Source organism: Aethalodelphis obliquidens, unplaced genomic scaffold (assembly GCF_003676395.1).
Source record: "Aethalodelphis obliquidens isolate GAN/ISIS:26980383/991018 unplaced genomic scaffold, ASM367639v1 scaffold77, whole genome shotgun sequence".
In the NCBI taxonomy this organism is placed as follows: domain Eukaryota; kingdom Metazoa; phylum Chordata; class Mammalia; order Artiodactyla; family Delphinidae; genus Aethalodelphis; species Aethalodelphis obliquidens.
In genome coordinates this window covers 7945999-7972003 of record NW_020838021.1, presented here as the reverse complement: position 1 = coordinate 7972003, position 26005 = coordinate 7945999, and the positions used below count along the sequence as shown (strand labels likewise).

The 26005-nt window shown below is 39.0% G+C and overlaps 1 protein-coding gene and 1 pseudogene across 2 annotated transcripts; both read left to right on the top strand.

The window, feature by feature from the left end:
• The first annotated feature begins 1226 nt into the window (after positions 1 to 1226).
• LOC113612462 (60S acidic ribosomal protein P1 pseudogene) lies at positions 1227 to 2054 on the top strand (annotated as a pseudogene).
• Positions 2055 to 13396: 11342 nt separating this feature from the next.
• Positions 13397 to 21833, top strand: MCTS1 (MCTS1 re-initiation and release factor). Of its 2 annotated transcripts, none has more exons than XM_027092356.1 (6): positions 13397 to 13740; positions 14930 to 15082; positions 15615 to 15712; positions 18710 to 18843; positions 20793 to 20860; positions 21624 to 21833. In XM_027092356.1, exons 1-6 carry the CDS (start codon positions 13730 to 13732, stop codon positions 21703 to 21705), a joined length of 546 nt encoding a protein of 181 aa, XP_026948157.1. In that variant the 5' UTR covers positions 13397 to 13729; the 3' UTR covers positions 21706 to 21833. The 2 variants fall into 2 exon arrangements, with proteins under 2 accessions (XP_026948157.1, XP_026948156.1); XM_027092355.1 differs by lacking the exon at positions 13397 to 13740 and adding an exon at positions 13849 to 14364.
• The last annotated feature ends 4172 nt before the right edge of the window (positions 21834 to 26005 follow it).

Below are 26005 nucleotides of genomic sequence, written 5' to 3'. Positions count from 1 at the left end.
GGGGCTACTCTTCGTTGTGGTGCGCAGGCTTCTTGTTGTGGTGGCTCCTCTTGTTGAGGAGCACAGGCTCTAGGCATGTGGGCTCAGTAGTTGTGGCACATGGGCTTGTGGGCTTTAGAGTGCAGGTTCAGTAGTTGTGGTGCACGGGCTTAGTTGCTCTGCGGCATGTGGGATCTTCCTGGACCAGGGCTCGAACCCACGTCCCCTGCATTGGTAGGCGGATTCTTAACCAGGGAAGTCCCCATTCTAGTTATTCTTTTCTAGTTATTCTTAACACACAATCCCAAAATTTAGTGGCTTAAAACAAAAATGTAATAATAATTATTATTATATCTGATAATTATTTGTGTCAAGAATTTAGACAAGGCACATCAAGCCCATTTTGGCTTCATGATGTCTGGGGCCTCAGCTGGGATGACTTGAATAGCTGAGAACTAGAATATTTGGGGGCAGGCTGGACATCTTTTTCTCCAGACAGCCTCTCTGCATGGCTAGCTTGGGTCTTCTCACAGAAGGATGGACTCAGGGTAGGCAGACACATTACATGGTGCTTCAAGAGTCCAAGAGTAAGTGTTCCAAGAGGCCTAGGTGGAAGCTGCAAGGCTTCGTTTGTCCTAGCCTTATACATTCCAGAATATCACTTCTGCTGCATTCTTTTGGTTAAAGAAGTCACTAAGACAAGCCCAGATTCAAGGAGAGAAGAATTAGACTCCAGAGAGAGAGGTGCTGAAGAATCAAGAGGGAAACAGGATAATTGATAAGGCAAGGTTTCTGAGGAAATGGAAAAGAATGGAATACCAAGGGCAGGTGGAGAAATGGGTCTCAGAAGGAGGGGTAGTTCTTCTATTGTCAGAAGAATGAGAAAAGTTAAATGGAACGGGATGAAGGTAGACAGTTGTAAGTTGTTTGTTTGGTACCAGGCAGATGAAGGCAATCCCATCTTCCTTTCCATTTTTATGTATAAAGTAGGATGTGATGGTTAGGGGAGGGGTGGCAAAAATTTGAGAAAAGTGGAGAAGGTTTGAAATAATTCAGAATAACTTAATAAGAGATAAGATTGGAGTTGCTGGCCAGACTTTCAGGCATATTTGAAGTAAAATATTTCTCTAAGAAATCATCAGATCATGTGAATAAGTAAGGATATACAGAAGATCATAACACTACTCAACAAGGTTGAATATATATATATATATACACATAAATATATATGAGATTACCCTGTCCAAACATAGATTGTGTTTTCTTTGCAAATACCCATAGAACATTTTCCAAAATGACTCATTTATTAGTCTGCAAAAATGCAGAAATCATAGGAGTAACAGTCTCTGATCACAGTGCAATAACATTACAAATTAGCAACAGAAAGAGCCCCCAAAATCAACACACTTAGAATTTTTTTCTGGTTAAAGTCCCTTAGATAACAGCTTTCTTGAGATAGAATTTATATGCCATAAAATTCACCCCTTTAAAGCATACAGTTCAATGATTTTAGTATATTCACAGAGTTGTGCAACCATTTCCACATTCTAATTTTAGAACATTGTCATCACCCCATAAAGAAATCCTGTCCCTTTCCTCAGCTGCCACTTAGGTGTCTAAGGCCGCGTTGGGGTGAGGCCCTCACATCATCGGGCGACTAGAATCGCGCCGGGCAGCCCCTGCCTAGCACTCCCCCGCACCATGGCCTCCGTCTTAGAGCTCGCCTGCATCTACTCCATCCTCATCCTGAACGACGATGAGGTGATGGTCATGGAGGATAAAATCAATGCCCTCATTAAAGCAACTGGTGTAAATGTTGAACCTTTCTGGTCAGGCTTGTTTGCAAAGGCTTTGGCCAGTGTCAACATTGGGAGCCTCATCTGCAATGTGGAACCTCAGCAGCTGGTGGACCAGCACCAGCAGGAAGTCCTGCCCCCTCCACCACTGCTGCCCCAGCTGAGGAAAGTAGAAGTAAAGAAAGAAGAATGTGAAGAGTCTGATGATGACATGGGCTTTGGTCTTTTTGACTAAACCTCTTTAGTAACACGTTCAATAAAGAGCAGAGCTCTTTGCTGACCAAAAAAAAAAAAAAAAGAAATCTTGTATTCATTAGCTGACACATCCTATTCCCACCTTTCCCCATACCCTGGCAACCACTAATCTGCTTTCTGTCTCTATGTATTTGCCTATTCTGGACGTTTCATATAAATGGAACTATACAATGTGTGGTCTTTTGTGACTGGCTTCTTTTACTTAGCCTAATATTCTCAAGGCTCATCCATGTAGTAGCATGCATCAGAACTTCATTCCTTTTTATGGCTGAATCATATTCCATTGTATGGGTAAGCCATATTTATTTATTTCACCAGTTGAAGGACATTTCTGTTGTTTCTGCTTTCTGGCTATTATGAATAATGCTGCTATGAACATTCATGTACAAGTTTTTGTGTGGGCATATGTTTTCATTTCTTGGGTAGATACCTAGGAGTGGAATTGCTGGACCATTTGGTAACTCCATATTTAACATTATATGGAACTGTCAAACTGTTTTCCAAAGAGGTTGTACTGTTTTATCTTCCCACAGCAATGTGTGAGGGTTCCAGTGTCTCCACATCCTTGCCAACACACGATATTATTTGTCTTTTTAATTATAGCCATCCTGATAGGGTATTTTTAAAACATTTAACAAACTCTTTTAGGATAGTTTTACATTTACCGAAAATATATAAGAATATTACAGAGAGCTCCTATATACCCTGTACCCAGTTTTTCCTATTGTTAGTATTACTATGGTACATTTATCACAACTAATGAACCAATATCGATACACTATTCATAACTAATGTCCATATTTTCTTCAGATTTCCTTAGTTTTTACCTAAATGCCCCTTTTTTTCTCCTCCAGGATCCCATCCAGGAGACCACATCATCTTTAGTCATATCTCTTTAGGCTCCTCTTGGCTGTGACCATTTCTTAGACCTCCCTTGTTTTTGACTACCTTGACAGTTCTAAGGAGTCCGGTCAGATATTTTGTAGAATATCCTTCAATTTGAGTTTGTCTGATGCATTTTCCATAGTTATACATCATACCAAGGGTACATGCTATCAACATGATTTATCATTGATGAGGTGAACCTTGACTGCCTGGCTGAGACAGTGTTTGGCTTGTTTCTCTACTGCAACACTACTCTCTTTCTCTCTTTCCAAACTCCACTGTTTATAAGGAAGTCATTATGCACATCCTACACTTAAGGAGTGGGCAGTTATGCTCCACTGGCTTGAGAAAGTGTCTACATAAATTATTTGGAATTCTTCTGTACAAGAGATTTGTGTACTCTCCTTTAATTTATTTATTCAATCATTTATTAATATCAGTATGGATTTGTTGATATTTATTTTATACTTTGAATTATAATCCAATGATAATTTTGTTGCTCATATTGTTTCAAATTTGGCCATTGGAAGCTCTTTCAGTTGGCTCCTATATCCCTTTGACATACCTCTATAATTGCAGGCGGTTTTTGTTTTTATGTTTGTTCTGTTTTTTATAATTAAAAAAAATTTTATGGTGCTCCCGACTCATTTTATATTTTCCATGCTCCAGTCCTAGAGTCAGCCATTTCTCCATGGAGCCCTGATTCCTTCTATAGGAGAATGGAGGAAAATTTGGTGCTATCTACTAAATGAAATATCCACTTAACCCTCAACTCTGCAATTCTGTTACGTATGTAGCTTAAAGAAATAATGGCATTTGTTTTGAAAGAGGTATGTGCAAGCAATTTTTTGTGTGTAAGCATTTAAAATGCAGTATTATATGTATTGATAGTTCACTTAAATATTTATTGCATGCTTATTATGAGTTCAGCCTATTCTAGGCCTTGGGGATATAGCAGGGAGTCAGATAAAGTCCCTACCTTCTTCTTTTATTTTATTTTTTTAAAATAAAATTATTTATTTATTTATTATTTATTTTTGGCTGTGTTGGGTCTTCATTGCTGTACGTGGGCTTTCTCTAGGTGTGGCGAGTGGGGGCTACTCTTTGTTGTGGTGTGTGAGCTTCTCATTGCGGTGGCTTCTCTTGTTGCGGAGCATGGGCTCTAGGCACACGGGCTTCGGTAATTGTGGCTCGCAGGCTCTAGAGCACAGGCTCAGTAGTTATGGCGCACAGGTTTAATTGCTCCGTGGCATGTGGGATCTTCCCAGACCAGGGCTCGAACCCGTGTCCCCTGCATTGGCAAGCAGATTCTTAACCACTGCGCCACCAGGGAAGTCCCAAAGTCCCTACCTTCTTTTTTAAAAAATTTATTTTATTTTAATTTATTTTATTTTTGGCTGCATTGGGTCTTTGTTGCCATGCGTGGGCTTTTCTCTAGTTGCGGCTAGTGGGAGCTACTCTTCATTGTGGTGTGCAGGCTTCTCATTGCGGTGGCTTCTCATGTTGTGGAGCGCGGGCTCTAGGCGTGCAGGTGTCAGTAGTTGTGGCACGTGGGCTCCAGTAGTTGTGGCATGCAGGCTCAATAGTTGTGGCTCACGGGCTCTAGAGCGCAGGCTCAGTAGTTGTGTCCTACAGGCTTAGTTGCTCCGTGGCATGTGAGATCTTCCCCGGGCCAGGGATCGAACCCGTGTCCCCTGCATTGGCAGGCGGATACTTAACCACTGCACCACCAGGGAAGCCCCTACCTTCTTGAAGCTTACTATCTACTGGGGGAAACAGACAGTCAACAACAACAAAAATAAATAATTTTAACGTCAGGCAGTCCTGTCACTCAGGGTACTGGCAGAAAAGAGAGGTGCATTCAAACAGAAGGATTGATAAGCATTTAATGAAGGAGTATTTACAAAGTTGTAAACAATAGTAAGTGAAAGGACAAGAAATGATTCAGCAGCCACAGGTGGGAGGGGAATGAGAAGACATTACCATAGCTTGGCCCTGAGTCAACCTGGAGAGAAGTATGGCAATAGGAGAGTCACCGGACAGGAGCGTCACAGCTGCTGGAAAATCACAGCAGGGAGGGAGCTGGGGAATAAATGCTACAACTCCAGTCTCTCCCACCCTCCTGTCTCTTGAGGGTATCTCTCACAGGCAAAACCAAAGGGGAAACCAGAAGGCAAGGAAGCCTATTATTGCAGATCATAAAGATCTGCTGCAGGGCACAGAGCAGGGTGGAAAGGGGGAGAGTGGATCCGGAGAGGCAAAGTGAGAATATTCAGAGCAGTAGTGATAAGTGCTATGGGGAAAAGTAAAGAAGAGTAAAAGAGAGAGTGTAAAATGGTGCACTATTTTAGATAGTGTTAAGATGAGGTGGCATTTGAATAATGGAGTGAGTGAAGTGAAGGAGGTAGTCATGTGGATATCTAAGAGAAGCACATTCTAGGCAGAGGGCAAAGGTGCCAAGACCTTGAAGTGTTATTCATACAATGAAATATTATACAACAATCAAGATGAATGAACCACAGCAACATGCAAATATACATGGGTGAATCTTAGAAAAGTAAATATGGAGGGGGAAAAATTAGGTTCCCAAAGAGTACATATAGCATACAGCTGTATAAAGTTAAAATACATTATAATAAAAATTATACTTTTAAGAAAGATATATATATATCCATATATGTATGTAGATATGTACATATCTATATATGTATGTGTATATATATATATGTGTGTGTGCATATATATGTATGACATAAAATTGTATTAAATGGAGCACCACAAAACGATGAACACAGAATTCAGGATAATGATTCTTTGCCAGGGGGTGGGGGGAGGCAGAGGAATGAGATTAGGGCCATATGGTTAGATTTAGTTATTAAGTTCATGGATACTTATTATGTTATTTAAAAAACTAATTAAAAATGAACCATACTTGTATTAATAAAGAGAATGTGCCATGAATCAAAGATTATGATTAATTTAATTCTATTCATCCAAGAACCAATGAAAAAAAATAAGACTCTGAGAAGCAAGGGACCATGCTTGGCATGCTTGTGGAATAGCAGGAAAGCCAATGTGGCTGGAGCAGAGAAAGGGAGAGTAGTAGTAGATGAGGTGGAGGGGTGGATGGGGGCCAGATTGTGTAGAGCCTTCAGGGCAGGATGAGGACCTTGGATCTTATTATAACTGAGATGGGAAGCCACTGGGGGTTTTGCGCAAGGGAGTTACATGATCTGACTTATGTTTTAAAAGGTTCATCCTACCTGCTGTGTAAAAAATAGACTGTAAGGCAGCAGGCATAAGAGTGAAAGCAAGAAGCAAAATAAATAAGAGACGAGTTTGGTAGTCAAGGTGACAGATGATAGTGAATTTGACTAGAGTCATAGTGTTGGAGGTATGTGAGAAGCGATCAGATTTTGGATATATTTTGAAAGTAAAGGTGATAGTATTTGATGATGGACTAAATGAAGGATGTAAGAGAAAGAGAGGGCTTCAGGGATTTTTGATCCAAGAAAATAGGTGGGTGGGACTCCCATTTATTGAGATGAAGAAGATTGCATGTTGGGGAAGGGGCTGAAATCAAGGATTCTATTTTAGACATGTTTCATTTGCAGTGTCTATTATTCAAGTGGAGATGTCAACTTTGGATAGTTTGAAGTGTAGAGGAGATATCCAGGCTGGAGATTTCAAATTGGAAGTCCATGGTATATAGATGGTATGGAAAGCTATGAACCTGGCTAAGGAGAATCAGGAGAGGTTGGTGTTAAGGAAGTCAAGGTACCAAAGTGTTTCAAGAAGGAGATCATGGTCAACTCAAATACTACTGAGAGTTTGAGTAAAATGAGAACTGAGTATGATTTTTGGTTTTGGCAAGGCGGAGGTCATTATTAACCGAACTGAGTAAAGGGGTGGGGGCGGGTGGTAGATGGCATTTTAAAATACTTATTTATTTATTTATTTTGGCTGCGCCGGGACTTAGTTGCAGCACGCTGGCTTTTCGTCGTGGCATGCGAGATCTTATAAATTTATTTATTTATTTATTTTTGGTTGTGTGGGGTCTTCGTTTCTGTGCGAGGGCTTTCTCTATTTGTGGCAAGCGGGGGCCACTCTTCATCGCGGTGCGTGGGCCTCTCACTGTCGCGGCCTCTCTTGTTGCGGAGCACAGGCTCCAGACGCGCAGGCTCAGTAGTTGTGGCTCACAGGCCCAGTTGCTCCGTGGCATGTGGGATCTTCCCAGACCAGGGCTCGAACATGTATCCCCTGCATTGGCAGGCAGATTCTCAACCACTGCGCCACCAGGGAAGCCCGTCAGGCGGGATCTTTACATGCATGCGGGGATCTAGTTCCCAGACCAGGGATCAAACCTGGGCCCCCTGCATTGGGAGCGTGGAGTCTTACCCACTGGACCACCAGGGAAGTCCCTAGATGGCGTTTTTAAAAGGAGAGACTATGGCAATACCTTACTGAGAAGGTAACATTTGAGCAAAGGTCTGAAGGAGGTGAGGGAATTGGTCATGTGGAGATCTGGGGTAGAGCTTTCCAGGTAGAAGGACCAACCAGTGCAGAGACCCTAAGATGTGGTGTGTTGGAAAATAGCAAGGCAGTCAGTGTGACTGGAGAAGAGTAAGAAAAGGGAAGGAAGAGTAGCAGAAAATGAAATTGAAGAGGTAACAGGAATCTAGACAATTAAAGACCTTGTAAGCTATTGTACAGATATCGGTTTTACTCTAGTTGAGATGGAGAGCTGTTGGAGAGGTTTGAGCAGAGAAAAGACTTTACTTTGAATTTCACTTTTAATAGGAAAATCTGGCTTGTGTTGAAAACAGATTGTGGTGCGAGACAGAGGTAAAGGACCAGTTTGGGGGTTATTGAAACAATCCAGGCAGTAGATAATGATGGTTTGAACTAGGATGGTAGCTGTGAAGGTCATGAGAAGTGGTTGAATTTTTGATATATTTTGAAGAATCAATAGGACTTACCAATGACTTGGGGGTGGAGTGTGAGAGGAAGAGGAGTGAAGGAAATTCCTAAGATTTCAGGTCTGAGCACATGAAAGGATGGAGTTGTCAATAACTGACGACTGTGGATAAAATAGGTTTGGGGACAGATGAGTGTATGAGGGGACAGAATGGAGAGAGTCTAGAAGTACAGTTTTAGACATGTGTTTGAGATGCTGGTAGAAGTGGGTAGATGGGGTGGTGGGAGTCTGTGAAAGGTGTTGGGGGTTGAAGGAGAGAAATAGTCATCTAGGGGAGACTGAATGGCTTATTCTGAGCTGTCCAATACTTAGCCACTAGCCACATGTGACTACTGAGTACTTGAAATGTGGTTAATATGGCTAAGGAACTGGTTTTTCAAAGTCTATCTAATTTAATTATTTAAATGTAAACATAAGTAGCCACATGTGCTAATGGCTACTGTTTTGGTGAGCACAGATTACAGAATATTTCCATCATTGCAGAGAGTTCTATTGGACAGCACTAGTCTAAGGATATATACTATAATTGCCAGGCAGCATTAAGGGCCCACTTGAGATTAGTGATCATGAATTTAAAATGAAGCTGGTTAGCATGGCTGTGTGTGTGTGTGTGTTTTGTTTTTTTGTTTTTTTTTAATTTATTTATTTTGGTTGCATTGGGTCTTTGTTGCTGCACGGTGTGTGGGCTTCTCACTGTGGTAGCTTCTAGTTGTGGCATGTGGGCTCAGTAGTTGTGGCACACAGGCTTAGTTGCTCTGGGGCATGTGGGATCTTCCCAGACCAGGGCTTGAACCCATGTCCCCTGCATTGGCAGGTGGATTCTTAACCACTGTGCCACCAGGGAAGCCCTGTGTGTGTTTTTTAAAAAAAATTTTAATTGAAGTATAGTTGATTCAGAATGTTGTGTTAGTTTCTGGTGTATAGCAAAGTGACTATATATATATATATATATATATATATATATATATATATATATTCCAGATTCTGGTACTTCATAGCTTGGTAATCTTGGGCAAGCTACTTTACCTCTTTTTTCCTCAGTTTTCTCATCTATAAAATGGAAATAATAATAGTATCTACTTCATAAAGTCACTCTGAGAATTAAATAAGTTAATACATGAAAGCACTCACAACAGTGTCTGACATAGCGTAAGTAGTCAGTAGATGCTAGCTATGATTATGGTCATTATACTTCCATGTTGTTTGAATGTTATACGATGTGGGTGTATTCATGTATTTCCGTTGAAAGAGCTGAGAGGAAGGAGCCAGTAGAGAGGGAGAGGTTGAAGGTATAGGACAGAGGTAATGACAGCTTGAGTAAGGTTACTGAGGACCTGTACATGAAAGGGATCTGGAAGATGGAGGCATTAGACCTAGCTTGGAGGAGGGCTCCCTCTCATTTTAACAGTAGAGGATGGCTCTGAATATATTCCTAGTTTAGTAGTAGTAGGTAGTAGGAAGTTGGTTTCCCATATGGAGACTTCTATCTTATCTTTAAGAGGTGAGTTATTTGGTAGATTGAAGGGGCTGTTGAGGTGTTGGAGTTTTGAGGAAAATGGGCAAACTTTGAAAGAATCACTGGGGAGAATGAGAGAGTGACCTGAAAACATGAAAGGATTTCCCCAGGAATATTGAAGGTCCATTTGAGGCTGGTGACTATGAATTCAGGGTGGTACCTGTTTATTTAACTGTGATTTTTCTCTTGCAGTGCTTAACGACTCTAGGGTGGAGAGGAAAGGCTGTGAACCAGGATCTTCAATGAATGAGTAGAGGACAGCAAAGAGGAAGTCGAGGTGTAACCAGATAGTATGAAACTTGGAGGAAGAAGAATCAGGGTGTTTTTTTTTTTCTTTTTTTTTTACCTGAGGGTGAAGGAGGAATTGTCTAGAAGTTGTAGTGTGGCTGGAAGAGGGCATCACATCACCTCCTGACTCCCTAGTACATGCAGCGTCTTGGTGTAAATCACTTTCACTTGAAAGGGCTGTAAGGGAAGCTCCAATCTCATGGGAAAGCCAGGAATATCACTGGACATTCAGGGATAAGTTGGAGGATGGGTAGGAGAGTTTGTTAATCCTGGAATTGTGTTCCAGGGAGGCATAGCAGAAGCACCTGGAAATTAAGGTAGTAATGAGAGGTCAGGTGGCAGGAGAAGAAGCACAGAGGAATATGGGAATGAGGTTAGAAGAGAGGAATAACAATGACAGCAATAGTAATTTAATAATAACAATACTAATAATTTAACAATGCGTTGCCTGTATTCTCTCATTTAATCCTCATAACAACCTCATAAAGTAGAGCCTTTATTTTGCAGATGAGAAGACAGGCACACGAGTTTAAGTGACTTGCCCAAGGTCACATAATAATAGATTGAACTTGGTGCTTACATATTGGGCGATGACAAAAGAAAATAGGGATGTAAGTGAGGCACAGTGAGTTTGGCTTATCATAAATTTGTCAAGATGGTTACTTCTGACAGTCTTTTGATAAATAGGGGTCTCTCAGCTTTCTCCAAATTTAGCTGTATTTGGGACTAGAGGTTGATGATGCTGTTTGGTTGGTGTTCCTTATATTGCTCTGTATGGAAAGATCCAGGCCGTGGCCAATGCATTTTCTCACCTGTGCTCTGCACAGTGATTGGTGGTGGGGGTAGTGGTGTGATTCTTAGGTATGTCTTGACCTTGTGGGGGATATAAAGTCAGGCTGCAGGTGGCTCTGAAGTATAAGGCTGCGGGGCGGTTTGTGGGAAAAGTGACCTTAATGGAAGACTTCACAGGCTGTAGATTCTGAGAGATGAGAGACCCAGTAGGGGTCTGGCAGTGGCCCAATTCTTTCTTGCAGTGAAAGCACCTCCTCCAGTTGTTCAAAGCTATGGCCCACCTCCTAAAGAAACCATTTTTTACTGGACACTCTGAAGGGTTTTGGTACCATGCTTATTGCTCAAGGAAGCTTATGAAGAAGAAAAGGAGGCCTTACTGTAAACTTCCTTGGGCAGCATTTTAGAGTCTTATGTCAAGATGATCCTATAAAATTGTTTCAAAATTCTAAGACAGCAAATACAATCATTAAATGTTTAATGCTTATTATAGCTAGGTTACTTATTTTAGTAAACTGTATGCTAGACTTGGGTTTTTTGTGTCCTGTGCTGCATGTACATTGATGTCCCTTGTAAAATAAATTGCACAGAACATCTATGCATGAATTCTAGTATAGACAGCATATATGTCTAAAACATAAAGGTCCTTTATAACTATTGCATGAATAAATGAAGTTCATTATTTCAATTTTGGAAGAGGTTTATTTTGAGGTATTTCTTCTTTTATGACATATTGTTTGTTGTAGCAGTGATTTATTTGAAGATGAGTTCTGTCAGGAGTAAACACCCAATTATAACCTTGGAAAAATAATCCTGTTTACAACACAAAACCAGAAACACATTAAAAGTGAAAAGTGGGCCCTGCTTATGTATCTGTGTAGATGAGTTATGAATAAAGGTATTCATGTACACATACAGAACTAAATATCTCCCTCGTTAATACTAATGACCTAACTTGGCATTTGTCATAATTCAGATTCAGTTTCTGTGATTATCAGAGTATATGAAAGTGGATTAAAATATGTATGCACATGTAGCTATATATCTAGTCCATGCATGTGGGATTTGTCATAATTTAGAGTATGTATAAATTTTATTTATTTATTTTTTTTTGCGGTACGCGGGCCTCTCACTGTTGTGGCCTCTCCCGCTGTGGAGCACAGGTTCTGGACGCGCAGGCTCAGCGGCCATGGCTCACGGGCCCAGCCGCTCCGCGGCATGTGGGATCTTCCCGGACCGGGGCACGAACCCATATGCCCTGCATCGGCAGGTTGACTCTCAACCACTGCGCCACCAGGGAAGCCCTATTTTTATTTTTTAAAACCTTATTATTATTATTTTTGGCCGCCCCACGTGGCATGTGGGGTCGTAGTTCCCCCACCGGAGATCAAGCTGGCACCCTCTGCAGTGGAAGCGTGGAGTCTTAACCACTGGCCCAACAGGGAAGTCCTTATGTATAATTTTTATAGAATTAAAAGTTAGCTCTTATTTCTAGCACTGCAAATACTCAGCATAATACTTTTTAATAAGTCTAAAATTAGTAGGTTCAAGAAATTAGGAAGTTCAAGAAATTAGGAAGTCCATCTAGGTATTATTAATTTTGGAGTTCATCAAGTTAAATTTTATTTACTAGTGGAATACATTGTTATTACTAAGGTGTTATGTTTAGATTGAACACAAAATATTTATTTTCTCCTACCTCCAACCGCTTAATTATAACTGTTTATAGTTGTTATAATATATTTACTGTTACATGGCAGGCTTCCAGGGCGATGTGAGTTGCCAGTAGAGGAAAGTTCTCCTGTTTTGTAAGAAGCCTAACAGTGTAGCACTAACCACAGCTTGGGGTCTGGGCTTCAGTTTTGTATGTTCATAAACGATATTTAAATGTCACAGAGTTGACTGATGCTGGGAATGCGGATTCACGCTAAGGACGTTCTCAAGAGATTGATGTATAAACCATAATGCCAATTTATTAATTTATAAAGACAATTGTTCACGCAGATATGATTTGAAAATAGCAAGTCCTTTCCGGGCAGATCTTCGTGGGAAGCTAAATTATAATCAGAAGATTGTTGCTACCATAGAATCAAGGCAAGGTGAGTTAGCAGTACAATTCAAACACATAATACCATTTGCTGTCATTGCCAAGGCTCATCTCCCCAGTATAGAGTATTTGCTCCCTGGAGAGACTGGTGTATTTGTTTTACAGATCAGTGCACACCCATCCCACAGCCTGGGTAGTGCCTGTTTAGGTTTTGCATTTTTCTATGCTTTCTTTGCTGATCAAAACCCTTGATTTGCTCTTTTTTAAAATCACGTAAGTAAAACGTGTTTCTTTAGCTGTTATCTCTTCAATCGGATTAGTCTAGTATCGATCGGCTACAGGACATTCTATCATTCAGGGAAGGTACCTCTTTATATTTATAATAGCTCAACTTATAGCCATGGGGGTGAGGCAGGGGACAGCAGCCTAATCAATAATTCTTTGGGGGCACCTCACTGTGGCCAGTGAATATGGTTGCCAGATTAAAATACAGGACGCCCAATTCAATTCAGATAGCACGTACTTTTTTCTTTTTTTAGTATAAGTATGTCCCAAATATTGGATGAGGTATAGTTATACTAAAAAAAGTATTCATTGTTTTTCTGAAATCCAAATGTCCTGTACAGGGCGTCCTATATTTTTATTTGCTAAATTTGGCAAGCCCACGAGTACATAAACATGATGTCAAGAGGCTTGCTTGGCTTCAAGCTGGTCGGTAAGCACCAATCCATTCGGTTGTCTCAGGGAACAAAAACCATTCCCACTAAAAAATAACTGTAGGTAGCAATGAAACACGGAAGAATTTTGACCCTTTGAGGAACCCGTAGTGACGCAACGGCCTTAAATACTGCCTTGACTGATTGCCCCGCCCCCTCCATCTTCTCTTCCTGCTCTTACAATGATTGCTCCATCTCTTCTTCCTTCACAAGTCCCGCCTTTTCAGCTACCCGCTCTGGATAGGGATCGGTAAACCAAAAAGGGCCGGCAAAAGAGCCGACGATTTTAAGGAGCGGAAGTAGTCAAATTTCTCTGAGAACCGTAAAGTGCGGCTGGCTGTCTCCCTTTCCGGATAACGACAACAGCTCCGACTGTCAGTTCCGGCCTTCCTCGTGTAAGGGGATCTGCCGGACCCTTGCTAATTCAATTTTTTCCCCATTCCGGGCCCTTCCCTATCGTCGCCCCCTTCACCTTGGATCATGTTCAAGAAGTAAGGACATGCTGTGGCCTCCGTTGGCTGCTCACAAAGGGGGTGGGGGTGGGGGTGGGGAAGAGGGCGAGAGCAAAGATTCTCTTTCTCTCTCCCCCGCCCCTGCCATCCTTACTCCCTAAGGTTTTCTATAGTACTATTCTCTCAACTGGCAACTAGCAACACTTCTTTAAGCTTTTCGTCCCTAATCCTCAGTTGGGTTTGGGTCCTCCCACCCTCATTTTCTTTCTCCTTACCTCTCTTTCTCTTTTGCCCCCTTTCCTAGTCCTATCTCCGTTCCTAGGATTCTACCAATCACATCCTTGCACTGTGATTTGGGGACATATCCTCTTTAGCAGAGAGGAGAGCCCTGCACTCACTGCCTTGTGGTTACTAGTTATGAACTGAATAAGGGAAGGCTTGACTTCCTGGGTCATGGGAGTGAAGGAGTCTGGGTGACAGGAAGCTAGCGGACTGTGATACCTATTGCCTAGCTGCCAGATGAACCTTGTCTTGAAAATAGCGTGACTGCCCCATAGGCTATTCAGTGTGAGGAAGACAATAATTCTTTGGAACCTACCTAGTGGGTTTGCCTTCCAGATTTGGTAGACGCAAAAAGCAAAGGGGGATCATGGGCAAAGGGAGGTGGGTTTTGTGCAGGACATTTTGAGCAAAAATAAATAGGGATGTTAAATACCGTCGTCATCATCACTTAAAAAAGAATCTCAGCAGATTACATAGCCTAGGAGGGGCCGATTTTCACTGTTATATTTGGGTTGGTCTTTTGTATATCAACGCTTGAGGGTATTTTCATTTTGTTTTGTTTTGCTTTTGTTTTTTTACACAGGTTCTGTTATAGGTGGGAATCTGTTTTTTCCTGGGTAGAGTTGAGTAAGATTTTCCAGGAGAGGCATTTGTGTAGCTAATTACAGATTATAATGTGAAATATGCCTCATATCCTTCTCCCCTCGCCCCCCCCCGCCCAGCTAATTGTGACTTTATGACAGTTTAATATTGTATTAAGACTTTGGTTTTGTGCTGGACACAATAAAAGGGAAATGGTATTTAAAAAAACAATTTATTTCATAATTATTTTAGACGTCTAAATATTTGCTTGGAAATAGATGACTAATTAAAACAATACCTTTAGCTATTCTGATATGTCTTCTTGGAAATGCCTTTTTTTTTCCTTGCAAAAATCATTTGGCAGATTTGATGAAAAAGAAAATGTGTCCAACTGCATCCAGTTGAAAACCTCAGTTATAAAGGGTATTAAGAACCAATTGTTAGAACAATTTCCAGGTATTGAACCATGGCTTAATCAAATCATGCCTAAGAAAGATCCTGTCAAAATAGTGCGATGGTAAGTTTTTATTTTTTTCTATGTAAAGTTCAGAGAAGCTGAATATTGAATGATTAGATTGCACTCATAATAAATGTAATTATCGTCACATTAACTATTTATCTACTCTAAATGAGTAACTCTAAAACTTATCAATATTTGTATTTTCAAGTGTTTTTCTATGTTTGTGAAAATGTGGCTTTGTGTACTGATTGTTTTATTAAAGAGTTAATTAAATGTTTTTATTCAGAGTTGGATTTATTTCAGTTTGTGCTTTAGAGATTTGTTTTATTAATTATCTGAAAAGGAATTCAAAATAATAAAATGTGAAATAAAATTGTAGCAGGTCATATTTTTCCTTTTTCTCTACTGGACTGGTATGAGTTAAAAAAAATGTTTTTTTTGCCCTGGATCTTTATTGAAATTTTTTTTTAAAGCTTACTGTATCTCTGTATATGCATGCTTCATATTATACATTATTTAAAGGATGTTTGGCACATTCATTTTTGAAAGAAAATATCTAACTTGGTACTTTGTGACATTTGTCTTACAGCCATGAACATATAGAGATCCTTACAGTAAATGGAGAGTTACTGTTTTTTAGACAAAGAGAAGGGCCTTTTTATCCAACCCTAAGATTACTTCACAAATGTAAGTCTTGTTAGAAAATATGTATTTGGGCATATGGAAAGACACAAAAGGAGTTGAAAGTGACTTCTGGTAGTTAACTTATTAGTACTAGGCTATATGGAATATAAAACTAAAAAGATTTCCCCCCTCCCCATCTTGTGGTAAATCTGAAAAATGCAAATTCTCTCATTATGCATTCCAGAAAGCCCAAGAAAGAGCATTCATTCATTCATTACTTAATTCAAAAACTATTTTTTAAACTTACTCTGTGCCAGGCACTGAGCTAGGTAATGAGAATGTGATAGGAAGCAAAGATAGATATGGTCCCTGTCCCTAGGAAGCTAACAGTCTAGTTGGGAGAATAGACAACAATTAGATAATTACACGAATATATATTCACAAACTGTAATAAGTGCTGTGAGCATTTTCTTTTACATTTGTATCCAGATTTGCCTCATAGAGGTAAGTCTGTATAAGGGAAAGCATGGAATCCCAGTTATTGTTAGTTGAGTGCCAAGGTCAGGTGTTAAGAAACAAAATAATGTTTATTATGTACCCACATTTGCATGTTGTTAGATTGATTACATTACAAAAGAAAACCCAAAGGAAGATGCTATCCCAGTGTACAAGAGTTTTTCAACTGCAAAGTAAAATTTCTGCTTTTCAAGCCAGTATGTGTCTGGCATGTGTGCTTATTTATGGTGAAGCATTGTGTCTGAAGTGTCAAATGGTAGAGGAAAAAAATATGTGTGTATAAATAGAAAGAGATAAAGCAAATATAGCAAAGTGCTAATGAACGATTGTTGAAACTAAGTGGATGGTATCCAGGTGCTCATTGAACTATTCTTCCAGTTTTTCTATATGTTAAGCATTTTCACAATAAGTTGGAAGAAAAAGATGTTCCTGTTTAATAATATTTTGCTGGGAACCAACCTTTTAGAACATCTTAAAGTTATTCTTGTGCAAGAAGCAGGATGATATGGTGGTTAAAAGTGTGAACTTGGAGTTAGGCAGGTCTGGGCTCAATTCCCAGTGCATGTCACTTTTGTCAAGTCACTTAAGCTTTGTTTCCTTATCTTTAAAAGTGGAAGCAATTTTATGTTACATCTCCCAGGGTTGTGAGGATTAAATAAGATAGTAACACACATGTAATGCACCTAACACAATGCCTGGAACATAGTAAGTGCTCAATATATAATAGCCATTATTATGATGTAGTAATTGTTCAGTAAATGTCCATCCACTACTACTACTTGTCATCATCCCCATGATCAGGATCATCATTATCATTATTATTAAAGGACAGATATTAATGAGGATGGAGATCTAGAAAACAAATTATGGCTTCTGAGTAGTAAACACATTCATTCATTCAGCTTCCTTTTTTTCAGTAAGATGTTTAATTTGGAGCTGTGTTTAAATTAATTTCTAGTCTTGGTAGGAAAAAGACTTATTTGTTCTCTGACTAGTGGGAGAGGTAGTGGTAAGACATTAAAATGAATACATTTTACTAATTATTGTTATTATTCCTGGAGAGCCCTGAGAGGCCTAAAAAGTTTTTCCCATAGATATTGTTTTAAATCCTTTGGGGATCCTTTAGTTTTTAGGTTATGAATTATTAATAGACACACATACACACAGACAAATTTTTTTAAGATTACAGAAGGAGTATGTGTTCATTCTAGAGATTTGTAAAATACGGAAGTAAAATCACTTGTATTCCCATGACCTAGAGGTAACCATGGTTAGTATATCAGTGTACTTCCATCCCATTATTTCCTGTATTGTGTGTGTGTCTGTGTGTTATGTGTAAATGCATATTTTTTTCCTTTTTAAATTGGGCTCTCTGTTAAATAGTTTTTGTTTTTTAATTAATAGACTTTCTTTTTTAGAGCAGTTTTAGATTTACAGAAAAAATGAACAAAGTACAGAGAGTTCCCATATACTTCCTTCCCATCCTTCTTTTCTTATTAATATCCTGCATTGCCGTGCTTCAATCGATGAACCAATATTGATACATTATTATAATTAACGAAAGTCCGTAGTTTACATTAGGGTTCATTCTTTGTGTTGTACGGTCTGTGGTTTTTGTCGATTGCATATATCATGTATGCACTGTTACAGTATCTTACAGAATAGTTTCACTGCCCTAAAAATTCCCTGTGCTCTACCTATTCATCCTTCCCACCTCCCCGTCTCTTCCAACCCCTAGCAACCACTGGTCTTTCTGGCAGTTTTTTTTTTTTTTGGCGGTAAGCGGGCCTCTCACTGTTGTGGCCTCTCCGGTTGCGGAGCAACAGGCTCCGGACGCGCAGGCTCAGCGGCCATGGCTCACGGGCCCAGCCACTCTGCGGCACGTGGGATCCTCCCGGACCGGGGCACGAACCCGTGTCCCCTGCATCGGCAGGTGGACTCTTCAACCACTGCGCCACCAGGGAAGCCCCATTTCTGGCAGTTTTTATTCTGCTTTTTTCACTTATCATATATTTTGAATGTTTCCCAGGGTATTCTCCAAAAACATGGTCCTATTATATAGGTATTATAGACATACTTTAAGTCATTTATCTCTTACTTTATTGCTGGACATTTAGGTTGATTCCAGTTTATTTCTAATATAAATATTAGTGCTATAATGAATATCTTTCTATCTAAATATATTGTACATCTCTCATTTTTTTCTTAGGATAAAGTCCTAGAAGTAGAATTACTGAGTCAGAGTTTGAACCTTTTCGAGGCTGTTGATACATGTTGCCAGGTAGTCCTAAAGAAAGCTTGTACCCATTTATAAGTCTTCTAGCAGTATATGGGAATGTCAGTTTTCCTACACTCTTGCTAGCACTGGGAAATACTTTTCTTAAAAATATATGCCAATTTGATAAGTGAAGGAGGGTGTTTCAGTTTTATTTTGCATGTGTCACAGAATACTGTAATTTGGGGAAATATTTGTTCATGTCCTTTGCCTTTTTCTGTTGAGTCATTAGTCTTACTAATTTATGTAATGCATTTCTTTTCTTCTAGATCCTTTTATCCTGCCACACCAGCAGGTTGATAAAGGAGCCATCAAATTTGTACTCAGTGGAGCAAATATCATGTGTCCAGGCTTAACTTCTCCTGGAGCTAAACTTTACCCTGCTGCAGTAGATACGATTGTTGTATCCTTCCCAGGCTGTAACTGTTGAAAAATGTGTTCATTGTATTCTTGTTATTGCTGAAAGATCTGTCATCCCAGAGAACATTAGATGTACTTTTTTGGAGGTTACTCTTACTGTTATCTCATGCCTTTCTGGCTACATTTGAAGATGTGGGAAGCAACATTATTTCTTGAGACTAAATTCTGTCCCATCTTAGAGATTAAATGAGAACAAGTAACAAAAGAGTCCCAGCTGCATTTCAGCTCAGTTAGAGACCAGTGTTATCAGACTCAGGACACAGTATAAAACTCTTAATTATTAATAGAGAGGTTGTATATGATATGATTGGATCACTTATTTGGACATCATCTTGCTACTTTTATGTTTGAATTACCCCAGATACCCTGGAGTAAAAGCACTCAAAAGGGAAAAGAACTTAAGCACCAGGTGGAATGTTAGAAGTGAGTAGTGGGAACCATTGGCAATCCCAGTGGTTTTATTTTGAAGTTCCAATGAACTTTTATTCTAAAGTTCATTTTTTTTCTTTTTTTTTTTTTGTGGTACATGGGCCTCTCACTGTTGTGGCCTCTCCCGTTGAGGAGCACAGGCTCTGGATGCACAGGCTCAGCGGCCATGGCTCACGGGCCCAGCCACTCAGTGGCATGTGGGATCTTCTCGGACCGGGGCACGAACCCGTGTCCCCTGCATCGGCAGGTGGACTGTCAACCACTGCGCCACCAGGGAAGCCCCCTAAAGTTCATTTTTAAGTTGGTTGTTTGGGCCTCAGAACATGTTTTCTCAAAGAGAAATTATAAAGTCCCAGATAGTCCTTAAGAATCTATTCAACTCATGATGGAGCTGAATAATTCTGCATTATTTCCATTTCTACAGTGCTGTTTCAGCTATATTCCAGATTAGTTTTTTATCACCTAGTCTGGACAGGAGGACATCTTCTCCTCTGTCATAGATAAAGTGGCCATTTGCCTCAGGTTGAGAAAAGGAACCATACTTGGTGGGAATGGGGAAATCACTGGAGCGGAAAGGCCATTAGAGTGGGTTTAAGAGTGTGTCCTGTGCTCAAAAGGAGGGTGTTCTCTCTTGTGGCAGTTATATCTAAGGGGTAGTATAAGTTGTATCAATATATTTATATCTTAGGAACAGCTTGTGTTGATATAGATACTGGTCACATAATAGGTGATCAAATATTTGTGGAACATTGAATGAATGAATGACTTGAAAACCAAGGGAGAAAAGTATTCTGTGAGGACAGGTTACCCTTTTATGTTTATGATTTTTCTGTTTTTAAAGTTTATAGTTCTGGGGTTTCCCCTAAATGGAAAATTTTCCTAGTACTTAGCCTTTACTTTTAAAATAATTTTTATTTTGAAATAATTATAGACTTTGGGAAAGTTGCAAAACTAGTACAGAGAGGGGCTGTGTACCCTTGAACCTTTACTTTTTAAAATATGTACTGCAGTGTTTAACATTCTAGACACTTCAAATGATAACCAAGAACATTCTGGTTGTTCTGGATAGATTGCAACTTACATTGGACTCTTAAAGATTGATTGGGGATATAATTATTGTTTTAATGTATCCTTTATATAAAACCACCATTTAGTGATTAAAGCACTAGAACAATTGATATTTATTTCCATTTTTAATATTTATATGCAAGAAATTTTGTCTCCTTTTTTGCATGACTTCTTTTTCTTCTTCTTTTGTTGGCATTGGGTTATGGTATTATTAACATTTGACTTAAAAACAGAGAATGATTATTAGATTCATTCATTTAGCATGTATTGAGTATTCGCAATCTGCCCATAAATTTTGCTAGGTCCCTGCCCTCAAGGAGTTAATGGACTAGGCGAAGGTGCAAGTTGGGTTCACAGTGGCTTAAGTAGTAATGTGACACCCCCTCTCCAAGGCATTTTGATAGATAAATAGTTTTCTTAGCTGTGTGTTTTCAGGCAATCATGGCAGAAGGAAAACAGCATGCTCTGTGTGTTGGAGTCATGAAGATGTCTGCAGAAGATATGTAAGTCTCCTGTTAGGCCTCCTTAGCTTTTAAGATATAGGTAACCTATGCAGGAAGAATCAGAATTACAGGTGAAATTTGCTCTCATTCATACCATATCTTATAAATATTTAAGCACAGAAGCCTCATTTCTGATTTTTCCTAACACTTAGGAAGCCATTGAAACCTATTTTGTCTCTGGGATTGCATTCTTCCTTTAGCATTCTGAAAAGAACCTGTGTGCCAACACAGCTGTATTATATGTATGTGTGTGGTATTTTAGGAATTTTTTTTATTTAGTATGATTTAGATTAGGTGTGGGGAAAGATATTTTACTGCTAGTTTTTAAAAACGGTGACATAATTTAGTACCACACAGTATTTATCTTATATTTTAACATGGTGGTATAAAATATTAAGGAAATATTAAAGATATATTACCAAAATATAGTCAATATACTTAAAAACGTTGGAACTCATGACCAAAATATTCCTATTAATTTTGTTTCAGGGTTAATTATAACACTTTGATGTTCTCCTGGTTTGGTGACATCATTACTCTGTTTCTGTGGACCCACTAGTTAGATCACTAGAATCGCTTTAAGACATGAACTGCAGCAGAGTAATGTAGTTTAATGTAGATGATAATGTTAGTGTAATATAAATAAATTCCCTACATGTGGCTCAATAATTTCAAGATAGCAATGCACCCCGAATTATATTTACCATGAGTAAGCCTATAAAAATACTTAACAATATGTTTATGTGCTTTATTCCTTCTGCAGTGAGAAAGTCAACAAAGGAATTGGCATTGAAAATATCCATTATTTAAATGATGGGCTGTGGCATATGAAGACATATAAATGAGCCTCAGAAGGAATGCACTTGGGCTAAAAATGGATATTGTGTTGTATCTGTGTTTGTGTCTATGTGTGACAACATGAAGACAATACCTCTGTGGTTATGCTGAATAAATTCAACAGATGCTAAAATTCTGTTAGCTTCAAAAATTATTTTATTTTTTCTTAAACTCAAGTTAAATTTGGGTTACAAACTTGGACATTAAAAGGTGTCTGGTAAGTAACCAAACTCAGACAACTTAATGTCCTTTCTCAGGCTAATGATGTAAGATGAAGGGCAAGATTTGGTAAATGAACTTGCTAGTATATGGCTGACCCCCCCCAGAGAATCTGACTACTTAATGGGGCTGGAAGCTAGACTGGGATTTTTATCCCATTACCCCAGGGCACCTAGAAGTTCCCCTTCTCTTTTGTATGTGTTTTTTGTTTGCTGTTGCTGTTTTTAAACTTTTCATTATGGAAAATTTTGAGCGTATAGAAAAGTATGGGTAGCATAGTATAATGGACCTTTTCTGTATCCATCACCCAGCTTCAATTCGTGGCCAATATTATTTCATCTCTATCTCACTCCTTCCCACCCCACTCTCTGATTATTTTGAAGCAAATCTCAGATATATCATTTCATCCAGTTTCTTTAATATGTCTTTGAAATATGTAATTTTTAAAAAAACCCATAATATCATTATCACACCTAAAAATTTTAGCTATTTCTTTTTAAAAATATATATATTCATTTTTTATTTTTGGCTGCATCGGGTCTTAGTTGTGGCACACGGGATCTTCGTTGTGGCACGTGGGCTTCTCTCTAGTTGTGGCTTGCGTGCTCAGTAGTTGCGGCATGCGGGCTTAGTTGCTCCGCAGCATGTGGTATCTTAGTTCCCGACCAGGGATTGAACCCATGTTCTGCATTGGAAGGCAGATTCTTAACCACTGGACCACCAGGGAAGTCTCAGCTATTTCTTAATAAGGTCAAATATCTGAACTGTGTTCAATTATGTGACAGATGGACCCAATTGTTTCTCTTTTTATTTTTTTAACCATTGGTTTGCTTGAAATTGGTATCTGACAAGGTCCATATATTGCATTTGGTTGTTATTTGTCTGTTTTAATCTCTAAGTTCCCCGTCCGTTTTCCCTTTAAATTAATTATGTAAGAAATCTAGTTGTTTTGTCATATAGCGTTTCTTCCCACATTCTGGATTTTGTTGATTGTATCACTGTAAAGTAATTTAACTTGTTTTTGTACTCCCTGTATAGCCTGTAAACAGATCGGCTTGATCAGATTCCAGTTCAATTTATTTAATGCCCTCTCTTGAATCATACTACACAGATGCCCAGAACTTCCAGATTTGAGTCCCCACTGTATTCCCCAAAGAATGCGTATCTCCTATCATAAGTGGCATATGAAGACCATGGACCTACTTCAGTGAGAACAGTAAGCTGTTTTGAGAATTAAACAGCAGTTATGAATTTATACAGTGATAACAGGTCTTTCTTCCTAATAACATTGCTGTTATATTGGGTTGGCCAAAAAGTTTGTTTGGAAAAAAGTTTGTTGTTCAGAAAAACCCGAACGAACTTTTTGGCCAACCCAATACTGTGTTTCAGCCATCTTCATTTGGTTGTTTACAAATATATGACATGTGATTTTATTTTTCAGATGGATACAGACATTTACAAGATTGTGGTGACCTGTGTTACGGTTATAAGTTGGTGAGAAAGGTGAGGGTGGATAGTAAAAAGAGAGACACCATTTGGCTGGCTGTTGCAGCTGGGCCTCCCAAGATATAACATGGGTGAAGGGTATAGATCCAGGGTCTGACTCAGATTGAGAAACTATTTTCCAGTAACAAAACCTATAAGACTTGGAGATTCCCACGTTAGAATGTAAATGTATTAATTTATAGTGGTAAGTCTGCTTAGGGTAAACAATTAGTAAACAGGAAGTTTCTTGGTGAAGATGGATAAGAGTAAAGGAAGGTTGATAATTTGGGGGAGTATTTCATCTGGGCCAGGGTAAGGCTTGGAGAATTTTTCCTGCTTCATCATTAATTAGAATGCTTATGTCTGCCAAAATCTTTCTTTCCTAGCCTGTAGAGGTGCCCTGATAACTTTTCTTCCTATATCCTTTTTTAGTTCTATGTAGAATATTTTTCTTTGTTATGACAGTTATATTCTACAGCTTACTATATTTTTATATTTTATTATTTATTCCTGGTGGATAAAAGTGTAAATAATCTCATCAGTAGCACAATTATAAATGATCTTTCAGGGTAGGTTTCTTCAACAGATAGTCTCATTTTATGCTGATTTACTAGTTTCAAATTCAGATGTTTCCCCATTTGGGGGAGAGGCAGCCTATTCGAGGTCTATAGCTCCTTATATGCTTAAAAAGAAAATAAGTCATTTATGTCAAAACCAAACTTTGAACCTTATTTTTGGTACTAAGATAATGTTAATTGACCAAGATTGCCTATGGAGTGTTAGCAATGAAAAACAAAGCACACACATATATTAGAGAAGTTTTAATTGTGTGGTTTCAGAAATAATTTATCCATGTTTCTAACCACTGTTATGGTGGGTGTGGGGAACACTTTTAAAATATTCAACATCATCTGTGCTTGTTTTCCTACTATGTTCAGGTACATTGACTTTGTTGCCTTGGTAATATGGACTAAATATGTATATTTCCTGCTCCCCCTGTGTCTGAGGCCTCAGGTTATAGAGTTAATCCGGGGTGTCACTCCATAGGTTGGAGCCCAGTCTGTTTCTAAACATTAGGTCATGCAAGGAAGCCAATTCAAAGAGGTTTAACTATCAGCCTCTTTATGCACTATGCTTAAAGGCAACTTAGTTTTCCCATATTCCTGAGAGTAGGAATACAGGGAGAGCCTGTTTTTCTCACAGGCAATGTGTCTTCAGTTCATTTTTAGTTAGGGTGTCAAGCTTGACACATTTTGTGTCAAGCCAACCTACAACCTAGTCATTTTTGTGCATCTGACACACTTTTCCTCAGCCGAGGTCAGTTCAACTCAATGGACATTTATTGAATATCCACTAGGTTCTAGGCATGTGGCACAAAGATGAATAATAGACAAGTGGCCCTTATCCTTAAGGAGCTTCCAGTCTAGTGAGTAAATTTACGTTTAAAAAAATCTGGGTAATGGTGACAGCCCAATAGCAACTTATAAAGCCAGTAGGAATTTACTAATACATTTCCAATTTCAGTCATTAAAATTTGCAAATTATACATGAACCAGATATAAAAATATTCCTAGATTATATCCAATGTGAGGTTAAAAAAAATCCAGATGTCTTGGAGTTGCAACAATTCAGCATTCCAACTCAGATTGTTGTCCCATTGTGTGGTAATATAAAGGCCTGATAAACCCTCTTCTAGCAGACTATTATAGTGGTTTGGTGGTGTTCTGTTGGCAGCTGCATTTTTCCTTTTTTTAATGTTCTGGACCCAAAACAAGCAGCTGGATTTATCCAAAGGACAGCTATGAACATTTCTAATTTGAGGGATTTGATAATCCCCAAACATAAAGTCATATGGCATTTGTCAAATAATGATTATATCCAGCCAAGTTCCCCCTGCATGTAGAAATCCACTACCGAGGATACAATATTTCTAAGCATAGTACTTCAGAAGATACAAGAATGGCAAATGACTAAATTTATAGATGTATTTCATTATAGTAAATATTTCACTCTTTTGTTCATGAGAATATTAATAATGTAGCAATTATATATTAATGGGAATATGAAATGAATGTATGCCCAAACAAAATGTAGTAAATATTTAACTTTGTTTATCTAGGTTCCCTAATTTATTTTTAAATTTATTTATTTATTTTGGCTACGTTGGGTCTTCGTTGCTGTGCGTGGGTTTTCTCTAGTTGCGGCGAGCAGGGGCTACTCTTCATTGCAGTGCGTGGGCTTCTCATTGCGGTGGCTTCTCTTGTTGCGGAGCACGGGCTCTAGAGTGCAGGCTCAGTAGTTGTGGCGCACGGGCTTAGCTGCTCTGTGGCATGTGAGATCTTCCCGGACAAGGAATTGAACCTGTGTCCCCAGCATTGGCAGGCGGATTCTTAACCACTGCGCCACCAGGGAAGTCCCTTCATACCAATGTTTTAACAAATTTTTAGTTTTTCATGATCTGAAAGATTTGGTTTGTACTTGTTAGTCTGGACACTGTTCTCATCAGTTCTAATGCTGCCCCATTCAGAATTCATTTTTTAAAGCCAAAATTCACTGTTCACTTAAACATCTGGATTAAATTGGGCAGGGTGAGGAGGATGGGAG

Bases quoted from the DNA above. Each gene is read 5' to 3' on its own strand.
- MCTS1 (XM_027092355.1), top strand. The intron at 18,844-20,792 runs GTATCCTTCCCA...GTGTGTTTTCAG, and splicing joins CTGCAGTAGATACGATTGTT to GCAATCATGGCAGAAGGAAA. The intron at 20,861-21,623 runs GTAAGTCTCCTG...TTCCTTCTGCAG, and splicing joins AAGATGTCTGCAGAAGATAT to TGAGAAAGTCAACAAAGGAA.